The sequence below is a fragment of the Gopherus evgoodei genome, chromosome 2 (genome assembly GCF_007399415.2).
Source record: "Gopherus evgoodei ecotype Sinaloan lineage chromosome 2, rGopEvg1_v1.p, whole genome shotgun sequence".
Lineage (NCBI taxonomy): Eukaryota > Metazoa > Chordata > Testudines > Testudinidae > Gopherus > Gopherus evgoodei.
Window position 1 is genome coordinate 170,954,148 of NC_044323.1, and position 12,125 is coordinate 170,966,272.

A 12,125-nucleotide genomic window follows, 5' to 3' on the forward strand; every position below is an offset into this window, starting at 1 on the left:
GTAAAATACTTTGACTAACAAATAGAGAGGGATTGACACCAAATTACTCTGCAAAGAGGCAGTGGGTCTTTAAGAGTAGTGAGGCACAAGATAGCTGTAATGATATTACACTACCTAATAGGGATGATCAACATCCTGGCAGACTAATTCAGACAGAATCTGTGATACCATTATGATCCCTGAAAGTCACTTGCAGCATGGATATTTTTCTGGTGGGAACACATCTGTCTGATATTATAACAAGATACGATACCAATGTCAGAGGTTCTGTTCTAGGCCAGATGAAGATGTTAGTCACTTCAGATGCTTTTCTGCTGAATTAGGGAACAGATCTCCTCTATTGCCTCTCTTCTATCCTTTTGATACCAAGCATGTGGAATAAAGTCTGGCAAGAAAGGGCACTGCTTTTAGTGGTTTCCAATATTCTATTGGTGCAACTTCCAATAACAGTGTGACCATGCAGTTTTACTGGGAAGTAACTTTCATATACACATACTCAGGCTGCTGCTTTTGTATTTGATACCTTTTTTGATGAGTTAACTTGTCCCTCGAGCAGTTCAGAGACGGATGAGTAATTACGGTCATGGAAAAATCCTTGTATGAAGGATTCCCAGTCGTCTTTAAATTAGACAAATAGGAGGATATGATAAAAGTGTATAAAACCTACAGTAGAATCTCAGGGTTACAGACACAGATACAAACTGACCAGTCAGCCGTACACCTCATTTGGAATCAGAAGTATGCAATCAGGCGGCAGAGACCCAAAAAAACCACATACTGTACAGCCCTGTGTTAAATGTAAATTACTAAAAAGGGAAAGATTTAAAAAAAAAAAAAGATAAGGAAACTGTTCCTGTGCTTGATTCATTTAAATTAAAATTCTTAAGCATCCTTTTTCTTCTGCATTGTAAAGTTTCAAACCTGTATTAAGTCAATGTTAAATTTTAAAAGAACAACTATAACATTTTATTCAGAGTTATGAATGTTTGAGTTATGAACAACTTCCATTCCTGAGGTGTTCGTAACTCTGAGGTTCTACTGTATACTATAGAATAGGTAGAGAGCTTCTGTTCTACCCTCATAGTGCAAGAATAATTGGACATTGAGTGAAACTGATTAAAGGAGTTAGACTCACAGGATGTTGCTGAGACCAATGCGTAATTCACAGAGGAATTCAACATTTGTATGGCTAACGCAAACAGTTTATTAAATTCTGAAAGGGATAACTGGATAAGCATGTGGTCTGATAGGTAGTCATTCTCCAAGTAGTAGGTACAGTGAAACCCCACTATAACGCGATAATTGGGGTCCACAAAATTCCATCACGATAAATGCGGGATCACTTTAAAGTGGGGTTATGAAAATTTACCATTTCAAGCCAGTCAATTTGTCTTGTTTAAAAAAAAAAAAAAAAAAAAAAAAAAAATTCCAGCATGTTTTTAAACACAAGTAGTAATTTAATTACAAGTACATGAAAGAAACATGTGAAATCGACTATATTAGTCATTGCGCAGAGTGCAAAGTCAATCTGGTTGCATGACTCCATAATTTTAAATTTCATCTCTTCTTAAAGCTATCTAGTGCGGTCTGCTTGTTTGTCGCAGACTGTTTGGCTTCTAGCAAAGTAAAAAATGCTTCTGAGTTGGAGGATTTTGACGCTGTCCACATCTTGAATTTCCAGCCACCTCAAACTGGCTTCTAGGTGCTTTACTGCCTCAGACGCTTTTGGTGGGGGAATTGAGGTGCTGCCGTCATCGTCATTCGTGCCACTGGTTTCGGGCTCTGGTGGTGCAGCTTTATTCTTCCCGCTGACCTTTTCGTTGTCTGAGATGTGTTCATATGGGGCAGATATCATCTGCTGAAAACCAGTTGAGGATATCATGATGACTGTGCTCATATTCTTTGAGTGCTTCTTTGGCTAATCATACGTCATATTCACTGAATCTTGTAAATTCAGGCTCGTCATCGTTACCATCATGTGTAGATGACGGAAAAGCTGGATCAAGACCCTTTATCCAGCATCGTTCAATGCAACGTGCAGAGATGGAAAGCCTGGGATGCTCACTGAGGTGAGACTTCTTTCAAGTTGAGTAACGCCAGTGATGTGTCGATGGAGGAGTTATTATCCGCTACCATCTGCTTGATCACGTCACGACGATAGTTTTGCCTTGGTCCAGTGGCTGGATTTCTGACAGTGTTCTTCAGGAGATAAGAGACCTTAATCTTGCCATCACGACAGACAAGATTCTCCACTGAGGGGTGAGCAGGGCAATTATCCAGCAGGAGAGCTTTTTCCTCCTGCCTGAGTTTTCGCAAATGACCCCGAATGGCTGGCACAAAAGTTTTATGGAACCAATCTTAAATATGGAGCTATTCATCCATGCATTCTTGCTGTTGGTGTATTTGAAGGGAAGGGCCTTCAGATTAACATGATGAAAACATCTGGGAGACCTCGCTTTTCCGATCATCAGAGGTCTGACTTTGTGGCTGCTAGACTTGTTGACGTAAAACAAGAGTGACTCGGTCCTTCCTCTGCTTAAAACCTTCTCGTTTGTGACTATCAGTCACAAGGTGCGAGGGTGCGATCGGGTAACATTTTAAAGCCTAAACCAGTCTTGTCGCACTTGTAAACTTGATCGGCTGTGTAGCAACCTTCCTCCAGCAACTCTTTGATCTCAGTTGGGTAGGAATCGGCAGTCTCTTTATCAGCTGAGCGGATTTCCCCAGACACAAGAACTTGGCTTATAGTGTGCCTTTTCTTGAATCTGTCCCGCCAGCCATTACTCTCCTTAAATTTTGGATTCTTTTCCATTGATAAGGCGATCAAATTTCTCTGCTTGATCTTTCAGAATAGGGCCAGAAATGGGAACTCCTTCTGAACGAGCCTGGACAAACCTTTGGTACAAGGCTGAATCTAGGCTTTTGTCATTAGCAAACTTGACCTTTCTATGTTGTAAACCAGTTTCCTCTTCAAGAATGCAGGGTAGGCTACTGAGCTTTTCTTCTTTCTTCCACCCTTGAAGAGTGGACTTGCTAATTCCTAGATCTCTAGCAAGCTGAGTTTGTTGTTTGTCCTTCTTTAGTTGATCCAGGGCATACAATTTTCTCTTGCAAGTAGTTTTCTGCCCATTTGCGAACTGGCGTATCCATAACTGTAAAAAAAATTTTAAAATAAGAAATTAATAACAAGTTCATAGGCAGACACCTAAGTGTACAACCCAAGAACTAAGTGCAATGGGCCTGTAATGGCCACGAGTCACTTCATCCTATGAAACTAGAAGAACGCAGTTTATTTAAAATTTCGTCATTTAAAAAAAAAAAAGTGTTCCTGCAAAATGCGAACAGTATTACGGCCTTAAAGGGGAGCCAACTTATGATCACATTATATCTGAATTCATGTTATGATGGGGCACGTTATTGCAAGGTTTCACTTTATTAGATGAGGCCTTAGTGAGGACAGTCTGTCCTGTATCTACCTGCTGCAGAGTTTCTTGCATCTAAGTTTGGCTTCTCTCAGGCCTGGTCTACACTATGCGTTTAAACTGATTTTAGCAGCGTTAAACCGTTTTAACGCTGTACCCATCCACACTACGAGGCCCTTTATATCAATATAAAGGGCTCTTTAAATCGGTTTCTGTACTCCTCTCCGACGAGAGGAGTAACGCTAAAATCAGCATTACCATATCTGATTAGGGTTAGTGTGGCCGCAAATCGACGGTATTGGCCTCCAGGCGGTACCCCACAGTGCACCACTGTGACTGCTCTGGACAGCAATCTGAACTCAGATGCAGTGGCTAGGTAAACAGGAAAAACCCCGCGAAACTTTGATTTTCACTTCCTGTTTGCCCAGCGTGGAGCTCTGATCAGCACGGGTGGCAATGCAGTCCCAAATCCAAAAAGAGCTCCAGCATGGACCGTACAGGAGATACTGGATCTGATCGCTGTATGGGGAAAGAAATCTGTTCTATCAAAGCTCTGTTACAGAAGATGAAATGCCAAAGCATTTGAAAAAAAAATCTCCAGGCTACACAGTGCTGCGTGACAAGCGTAACGGGAAGCCAGAGACTCAAATGGACACTCATGGAGAGAGGGAGTGGGTACTGAGGACTCCAGCTATCCCACAGTCCCCAGCAGTCTCTGAAAAGTATTTGCATTCTTGGCTGAGCTCCCAATGCTTGTAGAGTCCAACACATTGTCCGGTGTGGTTCAGGGAATAGCTCGTCAATTTACTCTCACCTCTTCCCGCCCCCCCCCCCCCGGTGAAAGAAAAGGGAAAGAAATGGTTTTGTGACTTCTTTCAGTGTCACCCTATGTCTACTGAATGCTACTGGTAGACGCAAAGCTGCAGCAGTGAAGAGCGGTATCCACTCCCCTCCCCTGCCTGGTGGCAGATGGTGCACTAGGGCTGGTAGCCGTCCTTGTTATCAACCCATGAGTGCTCCTGGCTGGCTTCAGGTGAGGCTGGCCGGGGGCGCCTGGGTGAAAATAGGAATGATTCTCGGTCATTCCCAGTAGATGGTACAGAACGGCTGGTAACCGTCCTCATCATAGCAACTGGGGGCTGAGCTCCATCAGCCCCCTCCCTTTCCTGTGTAAAGAAAAGATTCTGTCCTGCCTGGACTATCATAGCAGCGGCATGCTGGGCTCCTCTCCACCGCACTGCTTAATGTCCTGCCTGGACTGTCATAGCACTGGGAGGCTGCCTCCCCCTCATTTTATCTCACTAACAAGTCATTGTTTTTTATTCCTGCTTTCTTTATAACTTCATGACACAAATGGGGGGACACTGCCACGGTAGCCCAGGAAGGTTGGGGGAGGAGGGAAGCAACGGGTGGGGTTGTTGCAGAGGCACCCCCTGTAAATGGCATGTAGTGCATCATTTCTGCGGGATCTGACACGGAGCAGCTGTGCTCTCTGATACACTGGTTCTCTAGTACATTTGCCCCATATTCTAGGCAGGACTGACTCTCTCTTTTAGAAATCATAAAGGAGGGATTGACTTGGGGAGTCATTCCCAGTTTTGCCTTTGCGCCCCCGGCCGATCTCAGCCAGGGGCACCCATGATAACAGCAGACAGTACAGAAGAACAGATAACCGTCATCTCATTGCCAGTTTACACCTGCAGCAGACGGTACAGAATGACTGATAACCATCTCTATCATGCAAAAGCAAATGAATGCTGCTGTGTAGCGCTGGAGTATTGCCTCTGTCCGCTGCATCCAGTACACATATGGTGACTGTAAAAACAAAAACAAAGCTGAACGGGCTCCATGGTTGCCATGCTATGGCGTCTGCCAGGGCAATCCAGGGAAAAAGGGCGCGAAATGATTATCTGCCGTTGCTTTCCTGGAGGAAGGAATGAGTGACGACGTTTACCCAGAACCCCCCATGACAATGATTTTTGCCCTATCAGCTACTGGGCTCTCAACCCAGAATTCTAAGGGGCGGGGGAGACTGTGGGAACTATGGGATAGCTACGGAATAGCTACCCACAGTGCAATGCTCTGGAAATCGACGCTAGCCTTGGACCATGGATGCACACCGCCGAATTAATATGCTTAGTGTGGCCGTGTGCACTCGACTTTATACAATCTGTTTTATAAAACTGGTTTATGTAAAATCGGAATAATCCCGTAGTGTAGACGTACCCTCAGATAGGACATTGGAATAAGTAGATCATGGATTTAATGCTCTTTCCCATGTTACCTAGACTAGTAGTCTTCAACACTCACTTCCAGAGTTTCTTGAGAAACTCATTTGAAAGGTTCTAGACTGTTCAGTCACTGAAGTCTAGAAGAAAATGTTCACTCCATCGGTTAGGCAGTTCAAGATGGAATTTTGCTCAAACAACAAGCCAAGATAAGCCATTTCAAGTTTTCCACTCTTCAAGGTAATAGAAAAAGTAGCTCTGCTTCCAGAGGGAAATGAAGCTGAGCCAAGGCTGCATTTGCAATCTCCATCTCAAACTTTTACATGATTCCCTCACTTTAGTGGCCCAAGAAAGCATTATAGGGAAATTTCACCATTTTGCTCATCTATGCACCTCTACAGTGTCTGGTAGGGGAATTTTATTAATTCCATAGGGCTACTCTGTGGACAGAGTAGGACAGATTAATTCAGTCCCCTTCATTACAACAAACCCCATAAAGCAAAGGACTGTTCGGTTCATTCTAATACTTCCATTTCATCTCGGAAAGATCTCATTAACTGAATCTCCATGAGAACTTGCAGTATATTGAAATCTGTACGTCCCCACATGTCTCATGTTGATTGACTTAGGTATGTTTTGGAAATTTTACTAAGTCCTCTTTCATCCAAATTCACTTTTTACCTAATGGTTTCAAAGCAGGCTGTTCAAGAATTCAGGTCTTGACTAGTTAAACTGTCATTTAAGGTGGCATCCCTGGATACATGAACACCTATCAAGATTTTTGTTCTGTGGATCTCTTCAAGCTGTCCCCAGTTTGTAGATTTCCATTCTGGTCTAAGACATTCCTACTTTCAACACTTTGAGTTTAAAGTTTGTATTTTCTGTGGTCAAAATCTCCTTTCTCATTACCACTAATTTAGCACCAAGTCTCTGATGTCCGTATCTTAAAAACCAAACACCTATAGAACATGAGCCCTTATGAAAGCACCTAGTCCCAGAACTGAAGACGGGCACTTTACTCAGACTTGACTTAGGAATATTATATTTCATGAGTCTTAATGTTTCCTCTGCTTCCACTAGCTGCTATGGTCTAGTCCATGAGACCAATGCCCACTTCATGAAATGGAGAGTTAAAAAAAACTACTTCTGAGATTTGCTATTTTCTTTTTTCTATGCCTTCGTTACTCTTTGTGTGGGATGTTAATTTGCAGGTTTTTATTTAGAAATTCTGATTCTGTCAAGTTTTGTAGGTTGCTACCTAGCAGTTGCGCGCATTAAATATGAGGTACCGATAGTTCTTCATGCAGTGCAAGAAATGCTTAACTCTTGGCCAGTGAATAACATGCAGTTCCCAGCTAGCACTCTGACTTCAGTCTCTTCAAATATGCTGAAGGATGCTGCTGACAGACAACTGCTTCTTTGGTATAATCTATTGATCATAACTGTCACCTAGATGTTACAAGGTGCAATATTGCTATTCAGTTAAATTTTGGAAATTGACATTGAACTGCTAGTATTTCTCAAATAAAAATTCAGTAACACTATTTTTTTCTTAGACTTTTTTATTAGAATCTCATCTCATGCTTTCATATTACAGCACATCATTTCGAAGCTTTAGTGTAAAGAATGTTAAATTTTTGTCTCCAACTAAATTAGAACATCTAATAGCCTTGGACACTTTAGTATTCACAGTTCTCTGATAAATTATTTTGCTGTTAACCGGGGCACACGCTTCTAGAGCAATGAGAGTTTTTTTAAAAGTAGCAAATCCAAGCTCAGTGCTGCTAAGTGCATGCAATTATACTTCTTATAAAGAGTACTGTTGTCAAGTCTTTGACTATGAAAGTGCATAACTTATATTTGGAATCCTTTCACCAGCTTCCAAAGGAACTGTCTTCTGAAGCGTTTGACAAGACCATTTTACGAGCACTAAATCAGGGTTTCCAGAAGAAGGAAGAACGGCGGCACCCAGATCTAGAGCCAATAATAAGGTAACCAGCTAAGCAGACAAATTTTCTTTGAAAAAAACCACCTAAGTCAAGTGAGCTGTCAGCAGCATGGCATTCTGTGATAAGACTTCCTCAAAGGCTCTGGGCTTCTTCACAAAAGTAATGTAAGATATGAGTCACATGTGGAAACCTATTGTATCTTATTCTGTCCAGTTTCTCCATTTCCTTTTTGGTTTTATCTCCCCTCCTCCCCTTAACTTTGAAGAAAAGAAAATTGATTCCTCTTTTTCAGGTCAAATGAGCATTTCCTTCCCTCAACCAGTGTTCAGTCATTTCTTTTTTTCCCGTTGAACTTATTTTCTGTATGCTTTCTTCCCGCCCTCTTTTGTGAATATGTACTGCAGAATGAAACTGTATTCCAAAATCTCTAGTGGCTACCAGACTCAATCCATTGACTTTAGTGGGAATTAATTAGACTCATGGAGCAGAGTATTTACAGGCAAAATGGACTTGCAGTGGCTAAGTGAAACAGCAACTGTTTTATCTTTGAGAGCCTGGTATTCAACTGAGAGACTCTTAGGAAGATACTCTTAATTAGCTGCTCTACTCAAGAAAATGCTTGTCTTGAGAGAACATTATATGGTAGCGTTATATCCAGGGATCAGATCTCCATTGTATTAGGAGCTGTACAAACACTATAGGAAGACAGTGCCTCAAAGGGCTAATAGTTTCATGTAAGATAGGAGGCAGTGAGTGACAGACAAACAAGATGTCTTGAAAGAGAATGGATAAGGGTAGTATCCTGTGAAGATGGAATTAAATAGGCTAGCTATATGTAGAATTTGATAGTCCCAAATAATCCAAATCCAAATTGATTTTAATAGAAATTCCAAGACACACACTCTAAAATAGAGTTTAGATTGGAGTGTACGTATCTTTAAGGCTAATAGCATGGCACGGCGGTGTAATGCATGATTTATGAAAGAATTACAAAGCCAGGAAATTCTGTTAAGGTTACACTTAAAAGAAATCCAAACATGTTATGTTATGGTATGGAAATGTGGTTAAGTTACCCGAACATGTCCTATGATGCCATGCGTTAACCATATAATTATGGCATTGTGGCTTTTGTGGTTCCAGGTTAGATTAAACTGACTTTTTCCCCTCATGGTGTCACTGCAGGGCAGAGTTAAATTTTTGTTTGTTGTGTTAAATGTAACACAACTTGACGTTTTTCACCAATGGAAAGCATAGTTTTCTGGAAAATGGAACTGGGTAATACTCTTCAGCAAGCAAAAACTGGAACTTGGGCTAGATTTTCAAAGTACTTGATGTTAGCCTAAGCCTTCTCTTATTTGAAGGCTCATGGGTTTTGTTGCTGACTCAGTGGGAGCAGATTTAAATAAACACAGAGTGGTTTTGAAAATCCAGTCCTTTTTCATGTTTACCTCCAAGAATATTCAGACTACTACTCTAACTTATTTCCATAAACAAATTTAAATCTACACGTAAAAGAATAAATTGACTGGATTTGGTAGCACCTTGTGCTCAGTTTCAAAAAAATTTAAGATGCTGGAGCACTAATTCCATGGCAGACCAGAGTAGCCCCAAGTCTTGCTTATGAATGTTACAGGTTATTTCAGTCAGTTAAAAAGTTCAAGCTAGTTTGAAACCAAAAATGTGGAATTTAAAAAAAAAAATCTATATGAATGGATGTTTTTAGATGAACTTTGAGACTTCTTTACAAGTCATGGTTGGTTTTGCTTTTAACTATTCCTTTGCAGGCTCTGTACTCTAACAATACTGTACTAGCTCAAAGACTTGGACTTTTTTATATTGTCTATACCAAATTAACTGTTAATGAAAACTAAACTTTGTTTCATGGTTAATTTAGGATGGTTTTATGATTTTACGTTAAAAACCAATGTTTTAAAGTAACTGAAAACTTTTATTTCAGGCAGCTATTTTCAAATATGTCACAGGCTTTTCTGCAGAGTCAGAGAGTATACAACTTCTTCCAGTCAATTTCATCAGAATCTTTGCACACTCACAGTAAGAAATTTCTAAATATTATTTTGTATAATATAAAGAAGCTGTAGGACTTTTCTTCCTGCCTCCAAGTTACTTTATCCCTTTTATGAGCTTTGTATCCATTGCAGAAGTGACAATTCAGTGGTCCCCCTCTCCAGAATACAAATCTAGAATGAGACTGAAGATACTGTAGAATGTTTTGTTTTCTATGAGTTTCTAGCAAAGGGGCAGGCAAACTTTTTTTTTTTTTTTTGGCTTGCGGGCCACATCAGGTTTCCAGAATTGTATGGAGGGCTGATTAGAGGAGGCTGTGCCCAGCCCCTGCCCCCTATCCAAGCCCCCTGTTCCCCAGACCCTGCACCCCTGACTTTCCCCCTACCACCACATCCAACCCTTGCTCTCCTTCCTGACTGTCCCCCTGGGACCCTGCCACCATTCAACCCCCGTTCCATGCCCTCTGACTGCCGCGACCACTATTCACACCCCTGACCTCCTGTGCCCTCTACCCAACCCCCACTGCTCCCTGCCCCCTTAACATGCTGCCTGGAGCATCAGTGGCTGGTGGCACTACAGCTGCACCGCCAAGAGCACCAGGACAGGCAGCCGTTTCGCCTGCTGGAGCCAGCCACACCACCGCACAGCACAGAGTACTGTGTCAGGCCGCAGCTCTGCAAGAGCCCCGCCACTCAGAGCCTTGCGCCAACAGTGCAATGAGCTGCGGGCGAGGGGGAACAGCAGGGGAGGGGCCTGGGACTAGCCTCCCAGGCCAGGAGCTGAGGCCAGGCAGGAAGGTCCCATGGGCCGGATGTATCCTGCGGGCTGTAGTTTGCTCACCTCTGTTCTAGCAGATTGGCAACACTTAATGTGTGCAGCAATTTGGGGCTTCTTGATTTTGGGTACTCCATAGAATCTCACTTATTTATGGCCTGGCTTCATCTCAGTCAAGAGGACCACTGGAGGTATACAAAATTGAATCAGACTTTTTCTTTGGATCATATCAGTCAATGGTTGATCCTGCTTTTTGGGAGGGAAATCTTTTCTCCTACCATGCTAGTATGCAAACTGGTGCATAGTGTGCAGGCTTTTTGCCCGTGCAGACCTTTCCATATATTTGTAGAGATTGAGTAAAGGACTGCAAGGCACAAAGGGAAAATAACTTATTGTAAATTATTAATTTGTACATTAATCATCTTTACTACTACTCCCCCCCCCCCGCTTGAAGCCTTCTGTATCATATTTATAGCTCTGTAAAGTGAATGACAAACACCTTCATAGACTTCGAACAAAATATTTATGGATTCAACTGGGTTGACTTCAGATCAGCTGCAGTTTCTTATCTCTATTCTTCGTTTTGCTAGATGCCTCAATGCTGGATGCTTCAGTGCTTAAAGTAGGATTTGCACCGACTGTGTAAATGTTGGGGCAAATTGATCGCCAAAAGATATTGAATCTTGTCCAGAGTCTCTCTTGGGCTCCTACCTCTGACAAATGTATTTTGCAGTAGATTTCCCTGGTGGGAAATCTGTTATGCAGCATAAGTTGGTCATGCAGCCTTCACTTTGTCCGCTGGTGCAAATGCATTAGGGTACAGCCTAATATGATCATGCCTTTTTCCAAAGGACACCATGTTGCATTCAGTGCACAGGGTGGACCATGTTTGCGAGGTGGTGGTTGGGGGTCTAGACGACTGCCTCAGTTGTTGCAGAAGTTTGAAGTTAAGTTGCAAATGAGGCAGGATACCCCAGGATGCAAAAGGTTAGTGTTGTAGTTAAAGCAGTTGAGTGCTACTCTGAAGTGAATTCTATCTCTTCCATAGTTCCTACGTTATGCTGGGCAAATTACATAAACTTCCTGATGACAGTTTCTTTTTGGGGTGCCCTATTTCGGACACCCATGCTTTGACTTGCAGAAGTGCTGATTATTTGCAACTGAAATCAGTAGGAGTTGTGCTTTGAACATCTGAAGTGCTATAATAAAATTAGTGGACACCTTTGACAACCCTGGCCTGAATCTCTGCCTTAGACCCTCACTCTGTAGTTGGGTAACTGAATATCTTGCATCACAGGGCTGTTTTGAACATAGACTAATGTTTGTGAAGCACTCCTATGTAACAAGGATAAACACCATAAAGTCCATGAGGAAATGGTTAATAAATTTGCATTCAAGGCAAGTTTTGAAAGGTGTGCAGTAAACAAGGCTTAGGGCCATGCATAGAGGGTAAAGAGATATTGAATGGCTAACCATTCAGTGAGCAGTCATCCACATGGCCTGAGACACTAGCTCTCAGTCCTCATTCCCAGCAGACTGGAGAAGCACCTGCAGCAAAAGGCCTACTCAGTCCCAGCCTGAATTGTGCTTTGGGGGTAAAGGATGCTCAATATTGACAGTGTTCAGGAAAAATTTTTTGCCACTTCTCATAAGCCTCTAATCCACATGTGCAATCTGTTTCCGAAGACTTACAGTTCACTGGACAGGAAAAAACAATGATTCCAGAG

At 42.1% G+C, this 12,125-nt stretch overlaps 1 protein-coding gene across 3 annotated transcripts in view; it reads left to right on the forward strand.

Moving 5' to 3' along the window:
* ZCCHC2 (zinc finger CCHC-type containing 2) overlaps positions 1-12,125 on the forward strand; it is a 102,752-nt gene that overhangs the window by 46,930 nt on the left and 43,697 nt on the right. For all 3 annotated transcript variants that reach the window (XM_030552260.1, XM_030552259.1, XM_030552261.1), the window contains exons 5-6: positions 7,529-7,641; positions 9,557-9,651. In XM_030552260.1, coding sequence (XP_030408120.1) covers positions 7,529-7,641; positions 9,557-9,651 — 208 coding nt within the window. The remainder of the gene's footprint in view (positions 1-7,528; positions 7,642-9,556; positions 9,652-12,125) is intronic.